At 49.6% G+C, this 27,034-nt stretch overlaps 1 protein-coding gene across 5 annotated transcripts in view; it reads left to right on the plus strand.

Moving 5' to 3' along the window:
• COL15A1 (collagen type XV alpha 1 chain) overlaps positions 1-26,327 on the plus strand; it is a 105,592-nt gene extending 79,265 nt beyond the window's left edge. For 4 of the 5 annotated variants that reach the window (XM_038552921.1, XM_038552920.1, XM_038552922.1 and 1 more), the window contains 18 exons: positions 1,200-1,268; positions 1,379-1,414; positions 4,067-4,120; positions 4,222-4,281; positions 5,579-5,647; positions 5,764-5,805; positions 8,429-8,474; positions 10,550-10,630; positions 11,264-11,313; positions 11,416-11,517; positions 12,429-12,573; positions 15,844-15,908; positions 17,247-17,375; positions 17,521-17,580; positions 18,342-18,401; positions 22,274-22,459; positions 23,975-24,090; positions 25,246-25,459. In XM_038552921.1, the coding sequence (XP_038408849.1) occupies positions 1,200-1,268; positions 1,379-1,414; positions 4,067-4,120; positions 4,222-4,281; positions 5,579-5,647; positions 5,764-5,805; positions 8,429-8,474; positions 10,550-10,630; positions 11,264-11,313; positions 11,416-11,517; positions 12,429-12,573; positions 15,844-15,908; positions 17,247-17,375; positions 17,521-17,580; positions 18,342-18,401; positions 22,274-22,459; positions 23,975-24,090; positions 25,246-25,459 (1,584 nt within the window). Of the gene's footprint in view, positions 1-1,199; positions 1,269-1,378; positions 1,415-4,066; positions 4,121-4,221; positions 4,282-5,578; positions 5,648-5,763; positions 5,806-8,428; positions 8,475-10,549; positions 10,631-11,263; positions 11,314-11,415; positions 11,518-12,428; positions 12,574-15,843; positions 15,909-17,246; positions 17,376-17,520; positions 17,581-18,341; positions 18,402-22,273; positions 22,460-23,974; positions 24,091-25,245 lie in introns of all 5 variants that reach the window. The other variant, XM_038552919.1, reaches the window with a different exon arrangement.
• Positions 26,328-27,034: the final 707 nt, after the last annotated feature.

A 27,034-nucleotide genomic window follows, 5' to 3' on the forward strand; every position in this document is an offset into this window, starting at 1 on the left:
GGTGCCACATGGGGCGATGTCTTGGGATGCTTTTTGCTGCCTTGGGCCTTTGGCTTGGGAGGAGCTGCTCTGGCTTGGGAGGAGGCCTGGTCAAGCAAGAGTGGTTGTTGCTTTAACCGCTGTTTCTAGAGGGACCTACATGCCATCGCCGCCCCTAAGCTCCTGCCGCCTTGAACACTGGGATGGGCACCCAGCCAGCTCTGCTCCAGCCCTCACGGCAAACGAGCTTTCTCTTGCTCTGCTTCTAACGCTTTTGTGCTTGTCCTTCTCACTGCTGCCATGCTCAGGACCGCCTTCCCTCACCAGTGGAGTGGTAAGATCCAGATATGAGGTGTGGGCTCGGGGGGACAAAGGGAAGAGGCTGCTCTGCTTGCTTCAGCACCACTGCCCTGGCTGCTTCCCACCCATTGAAGGGAGACATTGGCCTGGTCCGGCCCAGCCCCTGGGGCCAGGGCTGAAGTTTGGAGCCAGAGCCTCAGGGTAACATAGGTTCCTCCACCTGGCCTTCCCTGTGTGCAGATATCTTCTTGGAAGCCTCCTGAGATAAGGAGATGGCTCTGCTGAGGACGGGATTTGGGGCAGGATTTGCCACTGGTCTCCCCATCTCCCCAGTTCCCTGCCTCTGAAATAGCTTTGCCTGATCAGGTTTGCATGTCCCACAGGGCCCCCCCCCCAGGGCCTCTGTGTCAAGAGAGGCTTCTAGTGTTCACACCTTTGTCTGTTTTCCAATTGCAGGTGTTTTTTTTTTTTTTTAATTTAAAAAAATATTTTATAATTATTTTATTTATTTTAATTTTTCTTAATTTTTATTTTTTTTAAATGACAGACGTTTTAACAAGAATAAGATTGTTGGGAAAGTGAGCCACCAAATAAATTAGGAGCCAGAGGCTCTCAGAGGGGTGCTGTGTAGCAAGAGGTGGGAACGACCTTGTCAGGCTGGTTCCTGGAGGGTAGGGGGTGAGGATGTAGATCCATCAGCAGTGGGAGCCCTGGGTGGGGGAGGCTTGCAGGACCTCAGCCTGGGCTTGTGGTGTATGGAGGGAATAACCCAGAGAGCATTGCCTGAGGAGCCTGTTGCGGTTCTCTCTCTAGTGACAGGTTACATCAGAGTGGTGTGTTGGAGGGGCAGGAGCGGGGCTGTAGGACTGTGAGCAGTGGGGAGGAGGCCTGACTTCACTGAAAGGTTCTCTGAATTGCAGGGCGAGAAGGGAGAGCCAGGTGCCATCCTGACCGGAGATATTCCTCTGGAACGGCTGCAGGGGAAAAAGGTAATTGTGTCACCAGGCCCTGCAGGCACACATGTGTATAAGCATCCCACATTTGTTCCTGCCACACGCTGTGTTCCTCTGAATGACAAATTCATATCTCCCTGCTTTAGGGTGAACCTGGAGTGCACGGAGCCCCGGGACCAATGGTAAGCCAGAGCACCTCTCCGCTGGGTCTGGCCTGGGGGCTGAAGAATTTATCATACTTTGGCTCCATTAGAGTGGGTTGTCCCGGTTGTGAAGATAGAAAGGGTATGGCAAGGTGTGTGTGGATTAGGGTGGGCTAATTGGAATGAAGTAAAAATCTCAGGGGCTCAACACAGCAGCAGCTTATTTCTCACTCCCACCAAACCCACGGTGGTGGTTCCGAGGTGGGCATCTCCCCTCCGAGCGGTGACTCAGGGACCCAGGGTGCTTCTGACCTGGGGCTCCACCATCTGATGGCCTCAAAGCCACACTGGCATCTTCCAGCTGGCAGGCTGTGGTTGCGGAGGGGAAAGAGGTCATGGAACGTGATGAATATCACTTTAGCACATTCTACTGGCCAGAACTTAGATGCCTCGGGGATGCCTCAAAAGTGTGGTTGAGCTGTATGTCCTGCAAGGAGAGGAGCACTGGGGTGCTGAGCACTCACAGGTGCCCTGTGTGCTGGGCTTGCCGGCTGGAGGCAGCCACTGCCCCAGGAGCCCCAGAGGAACCCCAGAAAGTCCTCTCTGGCTTTTTGGATTCTAGCTATGAGGCCTTGAGCAAATCCATCTCTCTCTGGGCCTCTGTTTTCCCATCTGTAAGGTGGAGGTATTGACTTAGTACTAGATGATACGATAGCACCCCTCTCGCCTTCCTTGCTCTAGGAATCTGTAACCAATTTGGGCTACTGAATAGTTTTGTAAGCTACCAGTTCTCTCCAGAATGAACTATAAACCTCTCTGGCATATAGTCCCCCACCACCGCCAACGAACAACAAAATTCGTGTGTAGACACCCACTGTGGGTGAGGCACCGCATTGATACTTCACACAGACCATCTCATTTCATCCTCAGTGCTCTGAGCGGTATCAGAATCCCCATTTTACAGATCAGGAGACTGAGGTCACAGAGAATGACGAGCTGGCCCACAGTCACACAGCTTGTAAGTGGTACCTTGGGGATTTCAACCAAGCCTGTCAGACTCTGTGGCCAGGTTTTCCCCACTGCCTCCGGGAAACACTTCTTTGGAAGTATTTGGCCTGGAGATTTATTTGCACATGGGGTTTGCTTGGTTGAAGCTGGACCTCAGGCCTGGGGAGAAATACCTCCCAGACGCATGTCCTTGATGAATGAATGGCCTACCACCTCCAAGGTGCATCCTTCAAAGGACCTCCTGAGGCCTTTGGTCCCTTAAGTCAGGCAGAATGGATGTGCTGCAGAGGAGAAACTGTGGCTTAAGGCAGACTGGGGGAGTATTGCGTTAACCACTGGTTGATCACTTACTAGCATCCAGTACCATGGGAAATGGTGGTCGTTAGCAATGGTGGTCAGCAGGCCGCTGCAGATGGCCATGCTGGTTGTTCTGTGTGTGCACAGCTTGCCAAGGACAGACAGTAGGGGACACCTTTTAATTTGCATAAAGGTGCCATATAGGGGAGCTGTGGCCCTGGTGACTAGTGTAGCTTATGCCTCCTTTACAAGCTTCCTGGAGCCTTGTTATAGGAGGCTCATGGATCAGTGTCATCAGCATCACTTGGGAGCTTGTTAGAAATGCAGAGCCCTAGGCCCCACCCTGGACCTCCTGGGTCTGCATTTTGACAAGATCCCCAGTGATGCGCAGGCACACTGATGTTTGAGAAGCTCTGCACTAGAACATACCGCCAAGTGGCCTGTACCCTGTTAATTCCTTCTGTCCTTGCTTTTCTTTGATGAGGAGTGATGTGGGCCAGGTCCTCTACATACAGAGCCTATTTCCACTCAGCTTTATTTGCCATTTTCCAGGGCGTGGCCATATATGTTAATGTCAGCAGGAGGAAGGGACTTGGCTGAGACTAGTCATTCCCCTGGGAGACAGGGCAGAGCCAGTACAGAAGTAGGGAAGAGACTGGAAGTAGAGCTTGTTCCGGGTTGAGATTGTGCATTGCATGGATCCCTGATGCCGGAAGGCGTAGGGTTCCTGCAGGAGATGAGAACAGGGCAATGTCTCTAGAAGCCTAAAGATGTAGAAAGCCAACACTGGAATGAATAAGGGTCTGCAGGTCAAGGACTCACCTGGAGAAGTGGGGTGCAGCCCAAGACTCCTGAGAGTAGGAGCAAGGCAGGAGTCAAATCCTGGAGCTGGTTCTCAGGGGTTGGGGTTGCGCTGGGAACCCCTCTTTGTGGCTGGGCTGCCAAGAAGGGTGTGGCAGGCCTCCGTGATTCCAGGTGGAGACATGGAGAGTCCTGGGACATAAGACCTAGCAGCAAAAGTCCAGCTTCTAAGTGACGCCAGCACCCAGCTACCTGAGAGGGCTGAGGCCCCAAGCTACTGACCTCTTGCTCCTTCGTTAGCTCTGATGGAGAGGGTGGGGTCCAGAGTCTGGGGTTGGGGGGAGCCTGCAGGAGGACATGGGGAGCCCAGGGGTGGGACAGGTAGTCCCAGCTGAGAGCAGAGAGGTTGGGAGACCAGGAGCCAGACAGGTGCCTACTTCGTAATTGCCCATTGTCCTTCCTCCCCTCAGGGATTCATCTTCACCCCTGCCCATGAAGGCTGGCCAGTGCCCCCCGCCCCCTGCCCCATCACCCTGGCCTTTGACTTTCTGTTCTTTTCTAATCTGATATATATTTTGCCTCTAGGGGCCCAAAGGACCGCCAGGACACAAAGGAGAGTTTGGCCTTCCTGGACGACCTGTAGGTGTCGGTGTTCCTCAAACTGGATGTGAGGGGTGGAGACGTGGGCCGGGCTAGCTGCTGGGCTGTGGGTTTACTAAGGCATCCCCTGTGGGTTTCAGGGTCGCCCGGGACTCAATGGCCTCAAGGGCGCCAAAGGAGACCGAGGGGTCATGATGCCGGTGAGTGACGTGACCACTGCCCCAACCCTGCACTCCCCAGGGACAGAGCCCTGAGTCTGGTGTCCAGAGGAGGGAGGGGACAGTGCCAGGTCCAGCGACTGGGGCTTGCAGACAGAATCTTTAGGAACGTTTTTCTCCTTCCTCCATTGCCACTTCCAAAGATCCTCCAGGCCATCCCTGGCCTCCAGCTGACTCTCAGGATGGTCCCTGTCCCTGAAAGCAGCCTCGTGGAATATAAGCTTCCTTGTCCAGACCCAAGAGGGAGGGTGGGAGAAGGGGATTTGGGTGTACTCAGGAAATCTGAATCTCAAATCCCAGTCTTCTGACCGTGGGATACTATCCCATCTTCCCTCCATACCCAGACCCAGGCATCTCACACATCACTAGGGGCTCAGTACGGGTTTGTGAGTGTCTACTTGGGTGGAGCCTCACGAAGGTGGCCAACACTGGGGACATCAGTAGGCCCCAACATTTATTGAGGAAGCCAACATTTATTGAGCACCTACTATGTACCAGACTCAGTACAGAGTCTACTTTTGTTTGCATCACGTTGTTTCTTCTTTGTATGTCCAGAAACCAGAAGTGCAATTTTACTGAAGCTTGTGGGGACAGGTTCACACCCATCAAGCCCACTGCAGCTACTAGGGAAAGCAGGCACTCGTGCCTTCACTTAGTAATTAGTGCAGCTTCCCAGCAGGCCAGACTCCTCATGCCTGTGGTCAGAGCCTCACCCCTCCTGCTGTAAGGTCCTGCTTCGGATCCAGGGCAGGAGGAGAAGACACTGTGTGGTATTAAGGCCAGGCTGACCTGGCTTTGAAAATAACTCTGCTCTTGAAAAAGAGTTTTGCATTTATTTTTGCATTTTTGAGGCACTGTCCCAGGTACCATATCAGGTGAAGGACCCTCCCCACCCCACTTGGCCCTTCATATCAGGGATGTGCTGCTAGAGAGGTGGTGGGTTCTGTGTTGGCTGATGCTGCTCTGGGAGTCAGAATCTGAGTTCCGACTGTGTGGCCTTGAGCAGGTCACTGCCCCTCTCTGGGCCTCTGTCTCCATTTGTAAACCAGGGATAATACTTGCTCCGCTGCCCTCCCCCATGGCTTGCTGTAAAGATGCAATGGGCTCGTGGATGTGGACATGCTCTTTAGAAGTGTCAGGCCTACCTGTGGGAGAAGTTAGTCGACTTTAGAGGACTCTTCTTTTTTCATTGTGTCCCCAAACCCTGGAGAAAATATCCTGCAGTGTGTATGTACTCACAATAACCTGAATTCAGGAATGGCCTTTTTCCTCCCTGTAGGGCCCACCTGGCTTACCTGGTCCTCCGGGTCCCCCTGGGCCTCCTGGAGCTGTGATTAACATCAAAGGAGTAAGTAGGTGTGGGGGAGGTGGGGAGACCTTCAGGGGACAGCGGAGAATGGGCCCCAGAGTGCCTGGAGTCAGGGATCCCAAGGGCCTCACTTCTCTTGCTCTCACTTCGCACAGGCTGTCTTCCCCATACCAGCGCGGCCGCACTGCAAAACACCGGTAAGTCGTGTAGGGTCGCTGCCTTCCAGAGCAGACTTTGGCATAGAAAGCAATGCTAGGAAACAAACTGATGGTCACTGGAGGGGAGGGGGGGAGATAGGGTCACTCGGTGATGGGCATTAAGGAGGGCACACCGTGTCATGAGCAGTAGGTGTTATGTAAGACTGATGAATCACTGAACTCTACCTCTGAAGTTATATGTTAATTAATTGAATTTAAATAAAATAATAAAAAAAAAGAAAGCAACCTAGAGAAGGTGATCAGTCTTTCTTTGTCTTGAGTGCCTACAGTCCATCAATGTCCTCTTTGATGTCTCCTATCCCCTACATATAGACCCTTAAGTAAGTAGCTAGATGCTTCTAGAATAACAGACCGTGTTATCTGTTAGGCTGTGAAACATACTGGATCTTCTAAGGGTGTACACACTGTCAGAATCTTTCTTTAATGCAGTCAGGAAAGCAGTGTCTTTTATTATTGTAACCACGTTAGCTTCATGCGTGCTGCAGTAGAGTAAGAAGGAAGACAGACCCTGTAAAAATATCGGTGGGAAAATAAAGCAGTTCCAATCAGTGTTCCTTGCATTAGGAACTATGGGCCAAAGCCTACAACTGAGTGTGTGCTGTCCCTTCCCAACTGCGGTGTTGCGTAGCACACAGCCCTGAGAGGCAAGCGCTCTCCCTCCCACTTTATAATGAGCAAGCAAACTGTGACTCACACTAGTCACTGAGTTGTCCAGGGTCATAGTCCTGACAGAGCTGGGGTTATCCCTTGGGTCCCCTGGCCACTAGGCAGCAGGTGCGAACACTGTGACTCCCTGTATATTGGGAAGGTTCTGTTTCCGTGGGGAAGCCCAGGGAGAGGGGACCTGTCCCTGTGCACAGGCATTAGTCTAGGAGTGACGTGTGATCATTTTTTCACTCATTCAACAAGTATTTCTTGAGGGCTTACCGAGAGCCAAGTACTCTGCAGGGCCCTGGCGACACAGGGGTGAACTAGATAGGCGTGCCCTCCATTCTCAGGAGCTTGCAAATGACAGTGTAGAAAGATCCCTTGAAGTGGGTTCATAATTGATGTGTTGGGTGTGGTGGTGAGGCTTGGGTCAGATGCTTTCAAATGACGCACTTTGAGTGTTTGCCTGGACATCTGTCCAGGTCAAAACTTTAAGGCACCCAAGTCTGCAGCCCAGGGCCCTGGGAACTCTGGCCTAGAATGCAAATGACATGATCCACTAAGATGGCCAAAGGGCCTGCTGGCTTCCAGATCTCTGTAAGGACAACAGCAAGCCAGGTCATGTTTACATCCGTGGCCTGAGGCCTGAGAGGTGGCTGCATTCCACCTCCTTATCATACAGAAGGAGGGACCAGCTGCTCCCAGTACCCTGGGAGTTTGTGCCCAAAGCCCCCCTCTGCTAACATGATTGCAGGTGTCAGTGGCACCACCACAGGGCAGCACCTCACAAACTTGAGATTTTGTAAAAATGCTACTGCAGTTGTCGTGGCCTGTGGTAGGACCTTTGGCATAGCTGTGGCCTCTGGGGTCATGAGGTTACTGAAGAAAAACCAAAGATGAGCTCAGAGCACTTTTGATGAATATTTTATTTCACCTTGCCTGGCCGTCGGACACCATGGGGCTGGGGCATGGACATTTCCGGACCAGCTCTCAAAATGGACACTTGACAAAGAACTGCTTTGTGCCACATCCATCGTGCCACGAGCCTCTTCTACTTTCAGCCCCTTTCTGACACCACAACTGCCAGCCCACACCTGGAGAGGAGGATCCCTATCAGCGTAGCCACAAGATAGCAGCTTGGCACTGCAGCCAACTTTGAAATGTTGGTCCTGGGGGACTCCCATCCACTCCCCGCCCCATCTTCTCTTGGTGACCCTCCACCCAAAACTAGGAGGATCCTGGTACCAGAGGGGTCATTTTGACTCCACATCTCACCTGGCAAAAGGTGAAGTTGGATATGAAAGCAAATTCGCGGGTGGCTCTGTATTATAGATAAGAAAATGCAGGAATCTGAGAATGAACTGGGAAGGAGTATTATTTAGGACAACTTGGACACCCAACACGTAATGGAGCATCTAGAATAGTCCTTCAACCAAATGATAACCCTCCCCCCTTATTAATTATCACTACCATCATCAGCTTCTCCTCATTAATATGCTCATCCTTGATTCTGTGCAGCAGCAGAACTCACGGCTGGCCCAGCCTCGTGGCTGGGTACACCACTCACTTGGATGCTTGACCTCTCACATGAATCAGTCCTAAATAATAATAAAAGAGGCGAAGAACACTCATAGTGGGCCACGGTTTGTTATCTTGAAGCGTTGGGCTTTCCCTCAGCAGAGTTGTTCGGCCAGTAAGTCTCACCCCGGGCCTGGCTGCGTAATGGGCCCCTCCAGTTGAAGGCCTGGTTTGGCCTGTGCCAGGAGCTCCCACGGGGGAGCTCAGGACTTTTGGGGGCTCCATAGAGCCCCTTTCTTTCTTTCCAAAGAAAGGCCTGACTCTGTGACACTGTGCCTCCTACACACACCGCCAGGACAGGGGACAGTGGCTACCTGTGGATGCAAATGCCAGGACAGGGCTCGCACGTTATGACCTTGACTCTCTTTCTCTCCAGGTTGATACCATTCATCCGGGGAATTCAGAACTTATCACCTTTCATGGTACGGTTTCCCTTCTTCACCTTATGGCTCTGTGGGACTTTTCCAGACCCTTGTAGCTCCACAAAAGGTGGTCTCCATTCCCAGTACTGGACATAAGACTCATGGTTGAGAAGGTCTGGCTGCATGTGTTGGAAGCAGGGGGAGCTGAGCCAGCTTGTGGGGCTGAGCATCTCTTTTTGGTTTTGTCACACCTCCATATGGTCTATACATCTTGACTGGGGCTTCCAGCCAGCAGGAGATACTCCATTTGTCCATTTGTTTGTTAATTTGCTCATAAAACATTGACTGAGACCATGGTTCATGAAATTATCCCATGCATTGGGCTGAGGCAGATGAATTCTGTGCCGTTCCTGCCACCCAGGCCCTTAGGCTCCATTAGATGGAACTATTTTAAAAATCATTATAATGCAACGTACCGGGAATGAATACAGGGAAGGGCCATGGGAGCCCCGAAGACCTTTGCTTCAAAGTGTTCTTGGACCAGCAGCAGCAGCATCTCCTGGAAGCATGTTAGAAATGCAGCATCTCAAGCTCCACTGCAGACCTGCCCAATCACAGGCTGCATTGTAAGCCTTCCCCCCGCCCCGCCCCCCGAGGTGTATGCACAGTAAAGTATGGGGGGCACTGGTTCTGGGCGTCTGATTAGTGTAGGTCTACAGAGGGGCGTAGGTCAGGAAACCAGGAGCCTGCCAGGGAGCAGTCACTCTCATTCCCTGTCCCCACACCCCCTGTCACTCTGTCTTCCACTTTGATTGAGAGGCCTGAACATCTGCAGTTGAATCAGTTAAAGGTCAATCCCCACCCCCCCCCCACCCCCCCACAGCCCTAATATTGACCTCTGGCTCTGCTCTGTTGTCTGTGGCCTGCCAGGCAGTGGTCTGATGATATCTGGCCCTGTGCTTCTTCTGTTGCTTTGGGTTACAGGGTGCAGACTACTGTCACCCTCCATGCTCAGCTCCGGTTCAAGGCTCTCCCCCTGCCCCTGGGGCAGGGTGGACCCTGGGGAGGCAACTAGAGCTGGATTTGCTGTCTCAGGTCCCCAGTGGTTCCCCATCCCCGTGGGGCTGCTCTGGGACGCAGGGGAGGGAACTGACCTTTCTGGACAGGACAGCCCCTGGCAAGCCTGTGTCCTACTTCCTTGTGGCTGTTAACTCTTGCTCCCTGAGGTGAGCAGCCCCATCGGTGGTGGTGGTGGGCTCAGTGGCCCCTTCTCTGGGCTGCACCACTGCCTACGGTCTTACAGTGGGTAGGTGGACGCGTTGCCACCCTGGCCCTGCAATCGCATCTCCCAGATGACCCCCAGCTGGCACATCGTGCCTCTGGCACTCCCACTCCTTCCCCTCATGCTGGGAAGCCTGAGCCTCCAAGCCCCATCTCTAGGCTCGAGGGCACTGCTTGGTGGATCTGTCACCTCTTGGGAACTAGGAATTCAGAGATCTAGTGTTTACCCTACCCATCAGAGTGGGGGCAGGGGGTTGCTTCCCTTTCCCCAGTGCTGAACTCCCAGGAGGCTCCCTCCATGCTTGTCCCCCATATAAAGAGCTGGAGAGAGGGTGCTTCTCATAAGTCCTGAGTGATGGTGGTGGAGGACACAGTTGGTTGTCCTTCCAACTTTGTACATGGAATACTTAGCACCGTTCCTGTCCTCTGAGGGCACTCCTGGGAGAGTCCTCTCCTCCCCTACAGCACCATGCTACACAGGCGGAGGTGAGATGGGACCGGAAGCTAGCCAGGGTGTTGAGCCAGGCTGCATGCACGAAGCTGTCTAGAAGAGTTAACTGCAGTCTTAGCTGACCCCTGAACACCACCCTGCTTCGGGTTAGCCTCTGCTGTGTCCATCTCCCCAAGGACACAGGGCTTTTCAAGGTCAGGAATTGTGTCTGATGCATCCACCTCTACCCTCCCCAGCATTTACCAAAGGATTTCATACCTTCACTAGGCCTTCATTTATTGAGTGGACTTCACCAAAAGGGCTCTGTTGGACAACTTGTCTCAGAAACATTTTATGCAGAATGAAGGTGATTTTCCATTGTCTTTTAAAAACAAAAAATTAACATATATGTGTTTGGTGGCAGGTGTTAAAGGAGAAAAAGGATCCTGGGGTCTTCCTGGCTCCAAAGGAGAAAAAGGCGACCAGGGGGCCCAGGGACCACCAGGTATTGCAACTATTGTTCTGGATCTTGCCTTTGATTTTTGTTCCTGAGAAATCCAACTGAGCCAGAAAGAGAAATTATATGACCACCCTGACTACAAGCTCCGTGGAGTTCTAGAGAGACCCAGTCATGGGTGACGCATACCCAACATGGAACATTGCCAAGAGAGACCAGAAGTTCCAATCTATTCATGCTTCCTGTGCAAAATGAGGCCCAAAGAGGGCTAGGGTCATGCCCAGTGTCCCACAGTGTCTGGGTTGTGGGGCCCAGTTGAGGACTCATTTCTGCCTCCAAGACCCTTGCCCACTCCATCAGCTAAACCAATGTGAGGTCACTTTGGCTGGGGCATGATGATGGTTGCCAAATTGGAGACCTCTGAAAGAGAGAGAGAGAGAGAGAGAGAGAGTACTAGCAGGGGGAGGGTCAGAGAGCGAGGGAAAGAGAATCCTCAAGCAGACACCCCACTGAGCACGGAGCCCAACATGAAGCTTGATCTCCTGACCCTGAGATCATGACCTGAACTGAAATCAAGAGCTGGACACCCAACTGACTGAGCCACCCAGGCACCTCTGGAAATTTTTATTTTTAAATTTCTGAGGTTATGGTTGTGAATTTTACACAGCATTTCTTTTTCAGGCCCTCCAGTGGATCCAACTTACCTGAGACACTTTCTAAACAGCTTGAAGGTGAGTTTTTCTCTACCAAACATTTGGCTTCTGTTTTCAAGTGCTTGGGCTTATATCAGAGACCGGTTCATCTTACTCTCACTGAATGTTCTCTGCTTGCAGGGGGAGAATGGAGACAGGGGGATCAAAGGAGAAAAAGGAGACTCTCACGGTGATTTCTTGGTGTCAGGGCCTCCAGGCCTGCCGGGAAGTCCTGGCTTGGTTGTGAGTAGTGACTTCTCGCCATCTGCCTCCGTAAATCACAGCCTTTCCTGAAGCTCCCCAGTGGGACTAGGCAGCTGGAGAGTCAAGGGTCTGTCACTGTACCATAAGCTGGAGGCAGGACTTGGTCATTGGTCATTGGTCATTGGTCTCTCTCCCTTATATTTATTTACTGATGGGGAGGTTGGCTGAGGCCCACGGAAGAAAGGGAGCTGCCCTGGCCATATGCATTCAGTAACTTTCAAGCCACTAACCACACTGCCTTATTCATGTCAGTGGTGGAAAATTCTCTCAACCCAAGGAGTTACTGATAGTGAACATATCAGATAATGAAGACAGAATGGAAGGCGAGGGAGATATTTTTAGAAGAGCTGTTTGATTCTTATGAAATTTCATCAAAGAAGGAGCCCCTAGATAGACTTAGTCTTCTTAAGATGCCAAGTTTCTCCAACTCACAAGAGAGAAATTCAGAGAAATTCACAAGAGAGAAATTATGACCAGATCATGACCCTTAGGAACCATAAGCAACTTCTGGTCCCAGAGCTCACCATGAAGGTAGACCCAGCAAAGCCAGGAGACCAAGCTTCTACTTCCACCTCTGCTGCTAACTGGGTTTGACACTTGGAACAAGCCCTGTCTCCTCTCCATGCCTGAGTTTTTTAATCAGTTAAATGTGAAGTCTGGGCCCTTCTGACTCCAGGGCTCTCTGGAGTTGGATGCAGTGACGCTGAGCATAACGACTGGCAGTGAGGTCCTATACCACCTGAGCTGTGCCCAGCATGGAGATAATGATAGCCATAGCTGGTAGTTACTGACGTTTTTTTTTTACAAACACCCTTATACAAAGAAGAGCTTGGACTTCTAGAGGTCAGTTCTGTGTTCTCTGTTGTGTTACTGTGCTCTTGCCTTGACAGGGCCAGAAGGGGGAGACTGTCGTTGGGCCCCAGGGACCCCCGGGTGCTCCTGGCCTGCCTGGGCCTCCTGGCTTTGGAAGACCTGGTTCCCCTGGGCCACCGGGACCCCCAGGGCCCCCAGGACCACCAGCTATCCTTGGTGCAGGTCAGTACTGGGCATGGTGGTCATTGTGCTCTCCCTGCTGCTGTGCTCAGGGTCAGGCACCACATCTGAGTGGCATGTCAGTGCCACATTATATGACTGAGAGCTATTTCCTGGATGGAGCTTTCTTTTTTCTTTTTTTTTTTTTTTTACATTGAGATATAATTCACGTGCCATAAAATCCACCCATTCAAAGTGTATAGTTCAGTGGTTTTTAATATAGTCACAAGGTCATGCAGCCATCTCCTCTAATTCCAGAACATTTTCATTGCCCCAGAAAGACACCCTGCACCAATGAGCAGTTGTTCTTTCGCTCTCCCCACCCCAGACCCGGGCATGGGAAGATTTACTTTCTATCCCTCTGGCTTTACCTATTCTGGACCTATCCCATCAGTGGAGTCCTACCATATGTGGTCTTTTGTGTCTGGCTTGTTCTGCTCAGCATGGTGTGTCATGGGTTCATCTGAGTTTAGTGCGTGTCAGCCCTTCCCCACCCTCGTTCCAGCTGAGTGATAGTCCATTGTGTGTGCACGTTAGCTTCTGGTGAGCGACTCATCAGCCGATGGACATCTGGGTTGTTTCCACTTCTTGACTGTTGGGAATAGTGCTGCCATGAACATCCGTATACAGGTTTTCGTACGGACATGTTTTCAGGTGTCCTGGGTGTACTCCTAGGCGTGGCATTGCCAGGTGGCAGGGACACGTGTTCACTCTGCTTCACTTTTTGAGGACCTGTTAACCTTGCTTTCCAAAGTGGCTACACCATTTTCGCTCTGGTGTCTGCTCACTTTCACCCACACTTGTTATCCTACCTGTTTTATTCCACCCATCACCCATTCCCATGAGGTGGTATCTCGTGGTGGTTGTCATGTGCCTTTCCCTAAAGTCTAATGGTGTGGAACATCTTTCATGCGTAGGTGGGAACTTCTTGGCTGCTTTGTCAATGACTGGCCCTGAGGGGACTTGAGGACCAGCATTGATTCTAACTCCCCATAAAAATCTCCCTACCCATAGCTGCCTCACTCCCTCAAACAAAAAAAATAAAAAATAATAAAACGGTGAAGTAGAAGAAAATCTCCCTTTGTTGGACATTTAACCAAGTGCCAAGCACTCCACTAGTCACTTCCTATATCATTTCATGGAATTCTTACAAAGCTCTTCAAAGAAAGAATTGGCATCTCCATTTTACAGCTGAGAAAAGTGAAACCCATAGATGTTTCTGAGGTCACACGCCTAATTAGGGGCTCAGATGGGATGTGGACCCAGATCGGTGTAGTTCCGAGGCCTGTGTTCTTTTATTTGGGCCCATAGTGCAAAAGCAGCAATCATAGCATGAATGTGTCACTTTGGTTGCTCGCACTGACACGAGCCACGTGTGGCGGAAGCCCACCCGGGAAGGGACCCATCTAGGGCATCAGAGAGAACTTTACACAGGACGTGACTTCAGGACTGGGCCTTTCACTTAATCTTGCATTTTTTTGGCTGCAAGTGATGGAAATGTAACTCAAACTATCTTAAGCAAAAGGGAAGTTTATTGGATATGAAAAAGGAAGTGAATAATTATTTGTGGGAGAGGGCGGCATGCAGCAGGACCTCAGGCACAGCCAGAACCAGAAACGAGAATTCTTTGGCCATCTCTTGTGTCAGCTCCTCTCTGTAGCTAGCTTCACGTTTCGCTACCACAGACCACATCCTCTGCACGGTGGGAAACATGGTTACTGATAACTCAGAGTTTCCATAGTCAGCTAGAAATCTTGGCCTTCTTTCTCAGTTTTAGTTTGAAAGGTCCTGGGGTGGAGAAGTCCTAGGGAAGAATTCTGACTAACCTGTCCTGGTCCAGATGCCCAACCTCGGGCCGGTCACCTGTGGCCAGAAGGTGGGATTACATGAGAACATGACGGGGCCTTCTGAATCCAAATGGTTGTAGAGGGGAAGGGGAAGATTTCAAGAGAAGGTGAGGATACTGGTCCTACAGAGAAAGAAGGTACTAGGCAGATAAAACCTAGGTGCCAACACAACCTTGAGGGATGAGCAGGAGTTGCAGGAGGAGGAAGGACGTTACAAGATGCAGAGAATCTGTCGTTCATAGCAGCTCTACATGAGATGCTGCCCAGGGCTCCTCGCTCCACTAAGGACTGCCCTTCGCCTAATGCACGGCAAGGCACACTTTACAAAATGCTCTTATATCAATTATCCCATTTAATCTTCACAGTGACCCTGGGAGGGAGAGGAAATGGATATTACTGTAAAACTCATTTCATGGATGAAGACACTGAGGCTCAGAGAGGTTAGGAGACTTGCTCAAGGTCACAAATACTAGTAAGAGGCATGGCTGAGGTCCAGATCCAAGTCCTCTGACCCTCCCCTCACCAGATATGCACCATCTACGTAATGCTGTCCAAGTCCTAGGTCACAACTGCAGACTTCCTCGCAACAACCTGAAAAATCTCATATAATAATTTTACTGGGACTTGTAAAAACCTCCTGAACTTCCATGAGCTTTGCAGATTTGGGGGGTGGGACGGGGGTTAGAGAGGCAGAAGAGGAGCATGGGTATGGGCATTTTTCTAGGGAAGAGGGCAGTGACTCCTCAAACACTACAAACCTTGGGTTGGATGCTAGGCAGTGTGCAAAGCATATCCCTAGTTTCTATCCTTTCTCTGTTCTCACCACAGCCCAGTGAAGAGGAAAGGCTGGTTTACATCTCACAGGTGAGGAAGCAGGGGTTCAGAGAGCTTGTTGCTTCCCCAGGATCACACAGCCGAGAAACAACAGCTCAGGAGCCTCAGTCTGTGTCTCCTGGCCCCAAGGCCAAGGCTCCTCCTTTTGCTGCTGCTGCGCTGCCCTGCCCCGCTTCTGCAGCCTGCCACCTCCCTTCCTCTTTCTGAGGCTGCCTCATCTGTTCAGTAGTTCCCTGCATGTCTAGTCTCTGGGCTGACGTAACTTGCCCAAGTCATGACATTTCTGGAAATCCCAATTGTACTGACCCTTACAGACAACAGAAACAACAGGAACTTATTCACTTAGGAAGCTAGAAAGTCCTGGTGTGGCTTCATCCAGGGCTACGGTCAAGAATTGCAGCTCTTTCCCAAGCCCATCAATGTGGCTGAGTCCCAGGCCAGGCTCATGGTCCCCAAGGTACGGATGCCAGGTGCCGTGCCCAGCATCGCTCTGAATGGGGCTGCAAACGCTCCCCAAGGTGACCAGCTGACATCTGAGGCATTGCATGGAGAGTATGCCTTTTTGTAACTTCTCTCTTCTGCTTTGTTTTAGCTGTGGCCCTTCCGGGTCCACCCGGCCCTCCAGGACAGCCAGGGCTTCCCGGATCCAGAAACCTGGTGAGTATTATTATCCATGTGTCTTCATCCTTCTCCTCCTAATGAGTTTACTTAGAACGTCAACTCTAGTGCGTAGGGGCTGGCACACCTTTTATGTAAGAATTAGGCCTCCCTGGCAATAGAACTGGTACAGTTTCACATACAGAGGCTACTTAGGATCTCTTTAGGTGGCTTATCAAGTAAAAAGACACAGAATGCAAAATCACGTATGACTTCGGTTCCATCCTTCTAATCCTTAATTGACTAAACTATAACAAGAGCCAATTAGATGACATCTAGAAACATAAGCACAAGAGTGTAAACGGTATCATGGCAGGCCCTGTCTGGGTCAGACTTACCCTGGGTCGTTCCGCCTTGTCTCTCCTGCCAGGGGATATCTCTCGCACATTGGTTGCCCTGCACACCAGTGGTCCAGGGTGTAGCACTCAGAGATTATTACGATGCTCAGGAAGAGAGGCAGACAACCTCACAAGGATGTCAGGAGTCCTGGGAATGCGCCAGGATCTTGGCTGGAGTTGGAAAATTTGGCTGCCTGAGGAAAAATCCATCCAGCAGCTGATGGAATTTTGATATCTGGTGCCTTTGGGGGCTTTCTAAGCCATTTTGATGCACAAACTCATTATTTTCCAGGCTAGGTGAAAATTAATGTTTTATGACCTTTCTCCGTTGAGATGAAAAATAAAAGCTCTCTTGGCCAATATTTCTTGGAGACGTGATGCTTGTCAATAGACATTTGTAGCTTTTGTATCTGCTCCCAGATTTGCCAAGATGGATGGCAAATCTTTGGCCATTTTCTAGACCGAGGGATATACAGACTCTCCTGTAATTTGATATTACAACTAACCAGCGGGGCCAAAACGATTCAAACCCTACTTGGAATTCCTCACTAGCTTGCATTTCTTATTCCAAATGAGAACAAAACTGAAACTCTTTATGGAGTAGCAGGAGCTAAACACATTTAACAACATCAGTGCCCCTGGGCAGCTCACGCAAATCCAAGCGGCAAAAGGTACTCACGATTTTGTTATTATCAGGACTGAAGAAAGACAACTCTCTTTACACCTTTTAAACATCTCTGCTCATGGAATATCATGGTCCAGTTTTCATTTATTTATTACAGTATAGATCTGTGGTCCAAGCTAATTTGTGTTTTTGTTTCTTCACAAAGAATGTCCTTTGGCTATTAATGAAGTTCCATGTCTCTCTAGGGCACAGAGAGCCTTTTTGCTGGCTTTCAGGAGATGGCTCCTGTTTGAGTTCTCAAAGGCTGGTTTTTCGAATTGTGCCACTGCTCTAACGATAAAACTGCACTGTTTGGACTGGAAATTTTTCCTACAGGTTACGGCATTTAGCAGCATGGATGACATGTTGCAGAAAGCACACTTGGTTATTGAAGGGACATTCATCTACCTGAGGGACAGCACTGAGTTCTTCATTCGGGTCCGAGATGGTTGGAAGAAATTACAGGTAATGCTAAACTTCTTTTAACAGACTGCTTCCACATACCCTCTAAAAAATCATAATCGACCCCTGGAAATGCCATTTTTCTGTTTGAGGGTAGGCTAACGATTTCTAGTTGAGGTTTCATTTTCAACGTACTGTTTTCTTCCAGCTGGGAGAGCTGATCCCCATTCCGGCTGACAGCCCACCGCCCCCCGCCTTCTCCAGCAATGTGAGTAGCTGCCCAGCCCTACTTCTCACTCCTTCACTCATCGGCATCCACTAAGTCCCCCCTTGGTGTCCAGAACCAAGCTCTCCAGCCTCTGACCAGCCAGCTCTCATGGTTTAGTATCTGGCGGGAGGCCAGAAGTTACCAAGTGCCAACAGAATGTTCTCACAGTAGAGCAGTGGATGAACTGGACCCGGAGGCCAGAGACCTGCTGTTTGCATGTCATAGCTGAATCCTCTTGGGCAACAGACTTTCTCCCTCTCTTGGCCTCAGTTTATTCCCTGTGAAGTCACGGTTGGCATAGGCAATCAAGAAGAGCCCTTCACGTTTTGCACTCTGAGACTCCTTGGCCTGATAAGAACGTTGGCGACTTCCATTGTCCATATTTTGGCCCTACAGCAATGCTTTGAGGCAGGTCTTGCCATCCCCACCCTGCAGTTCAAGAAACTGAGGCTCTGAGTTGCTGACTGCTCTACAAAGTGAAGAGTTGGCTCTAAAATATGGGTCTTCTGGTTCCTTGGTTCAGTGCTCTCTGTAAAAGATTTGAGAATATCCCCTCCCTTTCCGAAGATCATTTCTTCACAGCGGGGGGCCGGGAGGGAGGTGAAGGACATGAGACTCTTGGCAGTTCAGAGTGGCCTGAAGACAACGGCAGACTATTTAAAGTATTTATTCACGAAACATCACACTTGCACCTCAGTGTACTCTGGAGAACAGATTGGATGCTTATTCAGGACCGTTTGTTTTCCTCTTTTACATAACAGCCACATCAGCTTCCGCCTCCACGGATGCCCCTTTCAAGCATCAGTTACGAGAGGCCTGCGGTAAGTACAGTTCATGCATTTTTCCTGCAATTGCTGCATATGTATCTATTGAGTGCCTGCCCCATGCTTGGTGCATGGTCCCTGCCCTCAAGAGGCATAGAGACTAGCAAGAAGGGCCAACAAAAAAATAGGTAGGTGGGCACCTGGGTGGCTCAGCGGTTGAGGGTCTGCCTTGGGCTCAGGTCATGTTCTGGGGGTCCTGGGTTCAAGTTCCGCATCGGGCTCCCTGCAGGGATCCTGCTTCTCCCGCGGCCTGTGTCTCTGCCTCTCTCTGTGTGTCTCTCATGAATAAATAAATAAATAAAATCTTTAAAAAAAAATAGGTAGTTACAGTAGTGTGGTGAGTCATCGGGGTGAGGCAAGCAGGGTGCCAGGGTGTGAGGAACGTCCAAGAATTCTGTCCTTTTTAGAGGAGGTAACCTCTGAGCTAAGACCTGCAGGAGAGCCGAGAGCAGGGTGGAGCCAGGTGGGAGGGAGAGAGAGGGCATTGAGGCCAAGGGGATTTGGAGCAGAGGGGGGGGGGGGGGGGCGGGGGGGAGGGGGGAGCACTGGGTTTTGTGTAACTGCGAGAACTTCGTCTGGCTGGAGGGGTGGGGGCTCGTCATCAAGGGCCGGTAAGCCAATTCTAAGGACTTGCACCTGTTCCATTGGATAGTGTGGGGAGCTACTGAAGGAGACTGGCATTTTGGAAATTACCATGGTTAGAGTGTACAAATGGATTGGAGGGGACAGGACCAGGGGCCCAAAGACAGGTGGCTGTTGTAGTCTTTGAACTAGGATCATGGCCCTGAACACGTAGAAAAAATAAGAAGACTGGAGAAAAAAAAGCAGGAGTGACAGATTTGGTCACTGGTATGAATATGGGGCAGCAAGGACGAAGGAGATCAGGAATGATGCCCAAGTTTCTGCTTGGATAATTGAGTGGCTCTAGTTTCTTTCCCAAGGATCATTTTGTTGCCAGAATTAAAACTCTGACTCTTTCCCTTCTAGCTTAAGGGAAGATTTTATGCAGTTAATTGCAGGAGCCTTCGGACACTCAATGGCAGGAAGTACCACTGGGCCTGTGGACTCTTGTCTCTGCTATTAAGCCTGCTCAGTAGCTCTACAGACCAGCTTCTGGAAGCCTCTTTCCTCCTGCCTCCTTTCCACCCCCATCCCAACACACAGATACAGGTCACGGCCGCAAAGCTCACACACTGCTTTGCATTGCCATGGCACTGATCTTGACATCAACACCATGTGGTCTTACAGCTGCAGAGCCCAGTACTCCTGACTCAGTTTAGGGTCTGGGGAGAGGTCGCCTACCTGGGTCATGTTGGACTCATTGCCCACTCCCAGCCAAATCGAACGTAGCCAAGAGAATGAGATTGAATGGCCTAAGGACACTCTTTATAACGAAAGTCATGTGGGCATTTTAAAAAAACGAGGCATGGGCTCGACAGACATCAGAAATGTGTTTCCTGTGGTGCTGCCACTCATCAGGCAGGACCTGATCCAGGACACTGTGAGTCTGAGGTACCCGTAGGATACATGAGTGGAGGCTGCCCAGAGGGTGTGGGATTGAGGGTCTGGTCTGGAGATACAGACCTGGGAGTCTTCCTCCCAGCCATGGCATGGATGAGGGGGGTGGTAGGATTCCCAAAAGAAAGTCTGCACACTGAGAAGAGATTGGAGGGCGAGGAGCAAAAACAAAAAGGAACTGATGGAAGAAACATGAGAACAAATAGAAGCCATAGCCAGAGAGGGAGAAAGAATGCCAAACAAGGTAGAAGCCAACAATGTCAGATGCTGCCAAGAGGGCCATCAAAAAACCAAAATGGTGTCCTCCAAATTTAGAAGCCAGAGAAGAGCATTTCTGGGGCATGGAGGGATGCCAACGAGATTCCAGTTGCTTGAGGAATAAATGGGAGGTGAGATGAGGAAAGAGAGAGGAGATAACCCTTCCAAAAGCTCAGCCATGAAGAGGAGAAGTTAGGGCAGCCGCTGAAGGATTTCTAAAATAGTATTTTATAAATTCTAAAGTCATATGTATTTTGTAGAAAGTTTGGATAATCAATACAAAGAATGGGGAAGGAAGCAGTAAATCACCTATACCTCTACCGAAACTACAGCCATCCCCCAAAATCACCCATTTAACAAGTTGGTTGTTGAAACATTATTCATAAAATATGTTCATAAAAATGATAGCATATTCATTATGAAAAATGTTCCAGCCCTTAGAGAAATACAGACCTGAGAGCACAAAAGCCCCCCCTCCCACCATTCAGAAACCACCATCATTCCAGGTAGTTCTCTATTTATGTATCTCTATGTAAAGAAGGAGACGTGGAGATGGGTGGGATCGGAGGCATGGCAGGGAAGCCCTGCATGTACCTCTTGCACCTTTCCTAGGTGTCCCCTGGTGTAGGGATGCCATCCTCTTGTGACAGCCCTTGGGTGTAGCCACCAGAAACATGCTGGTCAGAGGGTGATGAGACCCTAGGGCCTCTTCCCTCAGGTGCTAGTCTGCAGATACATGGGAGGGAGGACGAGTTTGTGTGTGGGGCTGGAAGTCCGGTGGGCTGAAAGTGGTCATGGTGAGTGAGCAGTGTGCTGCAGCCCCCACCCCATCCTAAGGGCTGCTGCTGGGAGGGCCAAAGGGAAGCCTTGTCTCAGTTGGGGGATAGGGGGCTTGACTTGGACTTCTATCTAGCACGGTGATACAAGCAGAACAGAAATGAATAAAAACCATAAATTAGGAGATATTGCATGCTTGGAGTCTCTTCTCTTCAAAATGGGGAAGGAAACGGTGGTGAAATGGAGAAGAACATCCAGAGAAGTGCAGGGACTGCATGGGGCAGTCTAGATGTTGTAGTTCATAGTGAGCTGTGCCCAATTGGCTGGACACTTGATGAGCGGAAGAAGGCCAATATGGTGACACTTGGTGTTGGGCCATATAGAAGCTTGGTGCTGGGGACATTCAGACCTGAGAGGCAGTGCAGAAGTGGGGAGAGAAGCACTGAGCACCTCCTGCCTCACTACACAAGGCTCATTTCACGTCTTTTGGTTTAAGATATTTTGAAATAGTTTTTTTTTTTTTTTTTTTTTTTTTTTTTTTTCTGGAGACTTGAGGCCCAGGGTCTGGCACCAGCCCTCCCCAGCTCTGTGCTGATGAGAGCAAAGTCACTCCTGAGGTGACATCGAGGAGGGAGAGAACTACTCTTGGACATATGCTACGGAATGTACTCTAGAGGGCACAGCACGAAGGCTGGGAGAGAGAGATGGGTTTTGGGAGAGAAAATGTGGGAGAAAACACACTCTGGAAGGACTTTTATTTTGGCTGCTGACCAAGGTGGCAAGGAATGTGAGGGTAGAGTTACTGTGTGACCCCTGGTTTCTAAAAGGGTCTACCCGGCAGTCTTAGCAATTAATGTCATGACTTTCTCCTGTAAAAGTGCCTTTCCCTCTGGCCCCTCATGATCAGCCCCCAGCCTGCTTGGGAGGTAGAGGAAAGGGCAAGGCCAGATAACTTGGTTTAACTCTAGGATCCAGTAGCAAAGCTGGCTTAAAACCCTCTTGGAAGCTGAACTTGGGCAGACCCAGAAGTCTCCAGCAAATGGTCTGCACACTGGACTCAGATCTCTGAAGTGCTTTATTTTGTTATGTTTTCTCATTATGGAAGCAATCTCTACCCTTTAGAGCAGTTCAGAGAGCTGCAGCAGGCTGACTGGGGCTCCGAGCTCTCCTGCCCTGGAGATGGTCAGGCAGGGGCTGAATGAGATGACCTATAGTGCCTTCCATCCCAGGAAGTCTGGATCTTACTATCAACATGAGATGGGTATGGGACTCAGGGTTGGCCTTCAACTCTTTTAACGCTCACTTACTTTTCCCAGCTGCACCTGGTTGCCCTGAACACGCCATTTTCTGGGGACATCCGAGCTGATTTTCAGTGCTTCCAGCAGGCCAGGGCTGCGGGGCTGTTGTCCACCTACCGAGCATTCTTATCCTCCCATCTGCAAGACCTCTCCACGGTGGTGAGGAAAGCAGAGAGATACAGCCTTCCAATAGTGAACCTCAAGGTAAAAATAAATATTCTTCCCATTGTCTCCCCGATGCACTGGTCTCCACAGGGACCGCAGGCAGCTGCCTCTTCCTGATGTCATCAGAAGTGTGCTGGTTCCAGACCCTGCCTGTCCCTGATTGGTTGTGTGACTGGGTGGGTCAATTTAACCTCTCTGTGCCTCAGTTTCCTTATATTTGCCAAGGCCCTTCTTGCTTGGACAGTATGGCTCTTGGATCAGACAAAAGGAAGGAATAACAATAATCACTTCTTTTAGTTATGTCACTTTTCTTTAGGTTTACAAAGTGCTTTACATCCATTATCTTAATAGACACTTCCAATAAAAGAGGGGGGCATTCTTCCTTCAGATTGTCAAGTGCGGGAACTGAGGCATAGAGGAAGAAAGGAGTTTGCTGGAAGTCACTATAAACCAGAAGTCAAGTCCTTGACTCCCAGTCTGGGACTCTCAGTTCCACCCAGGGCTGCCTTCTGTAGGGCGTTGGCTGGGTGGCACCAGAGAAGAGCTGGGGAGCTCCCAGAGCAGAGCCTCACTATCCTACACCGTACTTTGGTCCTCTTGGCACATCTAAGCTGCCAAATCCTGGCAGATATTTCTCTGCCCCCTTTCACGGGCAGGGGAGGGCCTAGTAAGACCCCTGTTACCCCATGGAAATAGGCGGCTCCTTTAAGGCTACAGAGGGACAGCTCTGCTACTGCTCACACTATATCCTGGATGTTGATCTCACCATAGCTCACAGGTACTTTGAGACCCTTAGGTCCCTGTGACCCTGGTGCTCCAATTTGGCACCTCAAGGCTAGCAAGGTCCATCCTGATCCCACACCTGGCACCTCCCAACCCATCGCTTATCCTTAGGTTCCATCCTGCCACATTTACCCCCTCAAATTGTTGGTATTCTTGGAATACAGATAACTGAAGGAAACTGGGCTCCTTTAGGAGAGGAGTAAGAGTCAGCTCTGTATCACCTGCAGTGTAGACTGGCACAAGCCCTGGCACTAATTTGAAGCTTGGTATATATGTAGAAGAATTCTTTAAATAAAAATTAGGGGACGCCTGGGTGGCTCAGTGATTGAGCGTCTGCCTTTGGCTCAGGTCGTGATCCCAAGGTCCTGGGATCGAGTCCCACATCGGGCTCACCACAGAAAGCCTGCTTCTCCCTATTCCTATGTGTCTGCCTCTCTCTGTGTGTCTCTCATTATTAAATAAATAAAATCTAAAGATAAATAAATAAAAATTAGTAAAGATTTAAAATGTGCTTTTGATGGGGAGGAAGCTTTATACACATATAATAAGAGAAATTACATCAAGAAATAAACAATAAAACCAGAAGAGTTCAAGGATGGATGATAAAAGAAACAACAAACATTTCTTGAGTTCCCACTCTGTCCAGACTCTGGGATTGGGGCTGGTGGCTTTGGCGTGGGGTAGCCTCTCAGCCTTGAAGAATGAATAAAGAGCTAGTCCATTGCAGGCTGATAGCACAATGATTCCAACGTGGCATTTCTATCTCCACAGGGCCAAGTACTTTTCAACAATTGGGACTCAATTTTTTCTGGCCATGGAGGACAGTTCAATGCACAGGTTCCAATATACTCCTTTGATGGCCGAGACGTGATGACGGATCCTTCCTGGTAAGTAGGGGGTAAGCCCTCAAAGCATATGGTGTGATAGCTTTAGGAGACATTCTAACAATGGGATGATTTTACCAGCTGCCCCTCTGGGTTGTTGCTAGCACAGAGCCTCAGCAAGGCAGCTGAGAGCCATGGAGAGAGCCCGGGCCTTCCAGCAAAGAGACCTGTGGTAGTGGCCCCTTAATAAGGGACCTTTCAAGGTTCCTCCACTCTTTCAGCCTCAGGTGCCTCACTGTGGAATGGGCAAGATAGTCATAGCTGTACCATAGGGTTGCTGTGAGCATAAAATGCTAAGTGTGAGAACATCTAGCATGCAATAGACCCTCAACAAGCAGTAAGGAATGCTGTTCTGGGAGATCCTCTGACCCTATGCTGTGAGCTGGCTCTAATTCTTTGGAAACAGTGTGCTATTAAGATTAGGACAACTTGGTTGGGGTGCCTGGATGGCTCAGTCAGTTGAGCGTCTGACTCTTGATTTCAGCTCAGGTCTTGATCTCAGGGTCATGAGTTCAAGCCCTTCATTGGGCTCCACACTGGGCATGGAGCCTACTTTTAAAAAAAAAAAAGATTAGAACAACTTGGCAAAGCTTTCCTCAGCATCTACCCTATGCTGGGCCCGATGTCCACCTGGAAGACATAGTAATAAGCTGCATGACCCCATGCCTTTACAAGGCTCATGGTCTACAGGGGAGATTAATCGCCAACTAGCTATAGTTCCGGACAGAACACTATAATTATAAAATGGAGAAACAGATGATAGTACAGAAGAAAGATTCATCCTTATTTGGGGCCGACAGTCAAGAAGGCTGCTTGTAAGAGCAAGCATTTAATGGACTCTGAAAGACAAGAAGTTATCACTGGTCTGAAAATGAAAGAGAAGCCACTCTAAAGGTCCTCATGTGCAAAGGTTCAGATTCACAAAAGCACAGTGTGGTCTGAGAACAGGGACGAGCAAGGTAGGGTTGGAATACAAGGTGTTCAGCTAGTTGGAAAGAGCAATGTTGCCAGTGGTGGGGTCAGATGGTGCTGTGGGGTCAGACCATGAAGGGCTCAAGAGTTTGACTTGATTCGTTACTTAACGCCAATTTGTTCATCGATGAGGTACGACACAAAGAAGAGACATTTCAAAAGTAACGTGACACGATTCCTTTGCAGGCCCCAGAAGGTCGTTTGGCACGGCTCCAGCACCCACGGAGTGCGTCTTGTGGATAAGTACTGTGAAGCGTGGCGAACCGCTGACATGGCAGTCACGGGACTGGCCTCCCCACTGAGCACAGGGAAGATTCTGGACCAGAAAACATATAGCTGCGCTAATAGGCTAATTGTTCTGTGTATTGAAAACAGTTTCATGACAGATGCTAGGAAGTAATGACCTTCCAATGATTCCTAAGAGTTTTCCAGTTTTTCTTATGTGAAGAGTTGACACTGAAATCTAAAATGTTTAAATGTTGTAAATATTAGTTTTTTATTACACATTCGTCACGACAGCAACCAAAGAAAACATACCTCAATACACTAAAAAACTGAAGACATAAAGGACTCAGATCAAAAGTAAAATCTGATCTATTGGTGCTAGATTCTGCAGGAGACCCCATGCAGTGTGAACACATCCCAACACGGTTAAGAGTGAGTTGAAAACAAAGGCCTTGGCATTCTGTCCACTGCATCCTTCAGAAAGTAATTTCCTCCTTTAACCATTGTTGTTGAGTGTAAGATGTCCTTCATGTTTTCTCACAAAGTCAGTGTTTAGACATGTTACCCTAAGTTATGTGCCGACCGAATGCTTTATTCTTCATACATCCATAATCTACAGAGAAACTGAACTGCTCAAATGATCCTATTTGTATTTTCTGATATTACCAGACTTTAATGTTTATTTCCTAAAATATTGCCATCATGCTTTAGGAGTTTTATATTTTTACACAATCATATTTTAGTATGGCATCTGTTTATATAACTCTGACTTGCTGGAAAAGTTTAAACTCCAAATTATCTGAAACTAGAAAAGAAATAGCACATAATGACTACCTTTCCCTTGGTGGCCCTCCCCCCCACCCCCGCCCCCACCCTCACCCCGTCCCCCTGACTTTATGACTTCCAGGGACAGCTCTCGAATTACAACTGCCGTTGAACCACCAGGTTCATGAGGATGAATTTTCTGAGACACATATATCTTCATGCTGTATACTTTTATTTTTTTTCCATGTAAGTGAACATAAAAACATCTTTTCCAGGCACTTTCTTTCTGTTTGACTCTTTTCCCCTAGATCCTTTCTTGTCCACCGCTGCTGTGGAAGTGGCCCTGGGGCGGGTTTGCTAACCCTGCCACTGCTGCGCAGCCCTCAGGAGATGATCAGAGAACACGGGAGGATTTCCCGTCATGCTATCTGCGCTCCTGCCTGTTGTCTCCCACTTGGTGGGGACAGAAGAACCCCAGCAGGGGAAACACAGTGAACCTGTGACTGTCGCAATGCATGACCTTGGGCAAGCCCGCCTTGTTCTTTCAAGGAGGCTGGGATAAAATAATTATATCAGCTCCCAGTTATTAAACATCAGACTTATTATAAGGTCCATTTACCTTTCTTAATAACTCTGCAAGGTAGGTATTTTTAGCTCCATGTTACAGATGAAAAAAAGTAAAGGCTCAGGAAGTCACTTGTTCCAGGTCACCTAGCTGGTGAGCAGTAGGGCTCCTTTCAGATGCGGGCTGTCACATCTTTGCAAGGAACCACTGCATGAGGCCACCTGTCTGCTCCCTCCCGCTTTTGAGTCTGTGATACTCTGGCTCTTGGCTTGACCCTGAAGGAGAAACAGAATCACTAGGCGAGGGGCATGCCGGGATACTTCCTTCCATTCAGCTGGGCTGGCCCAGAAACTCAGCAAAGTGAATCCACCCAAATAGTCCTTGAGGTAGGAAGGAAATTGAGGACCGGAAAAAAAAAAA

The sequence above is a fragment of the Canis lupus genome, chromosome 11 (assembly GCF_011100685.1).
Source record: "Canis lupus familiaris isolate Mischka breed German Shepherd chromosome 11, alternate assembly UU_Cfam_GSD_1.0, whole genome shotgun sequence".
NCBI lineage: Eukaryota > Metazoa > Chordata > Mammalia > Carnivora > Canidae > Canis > Canis lupus.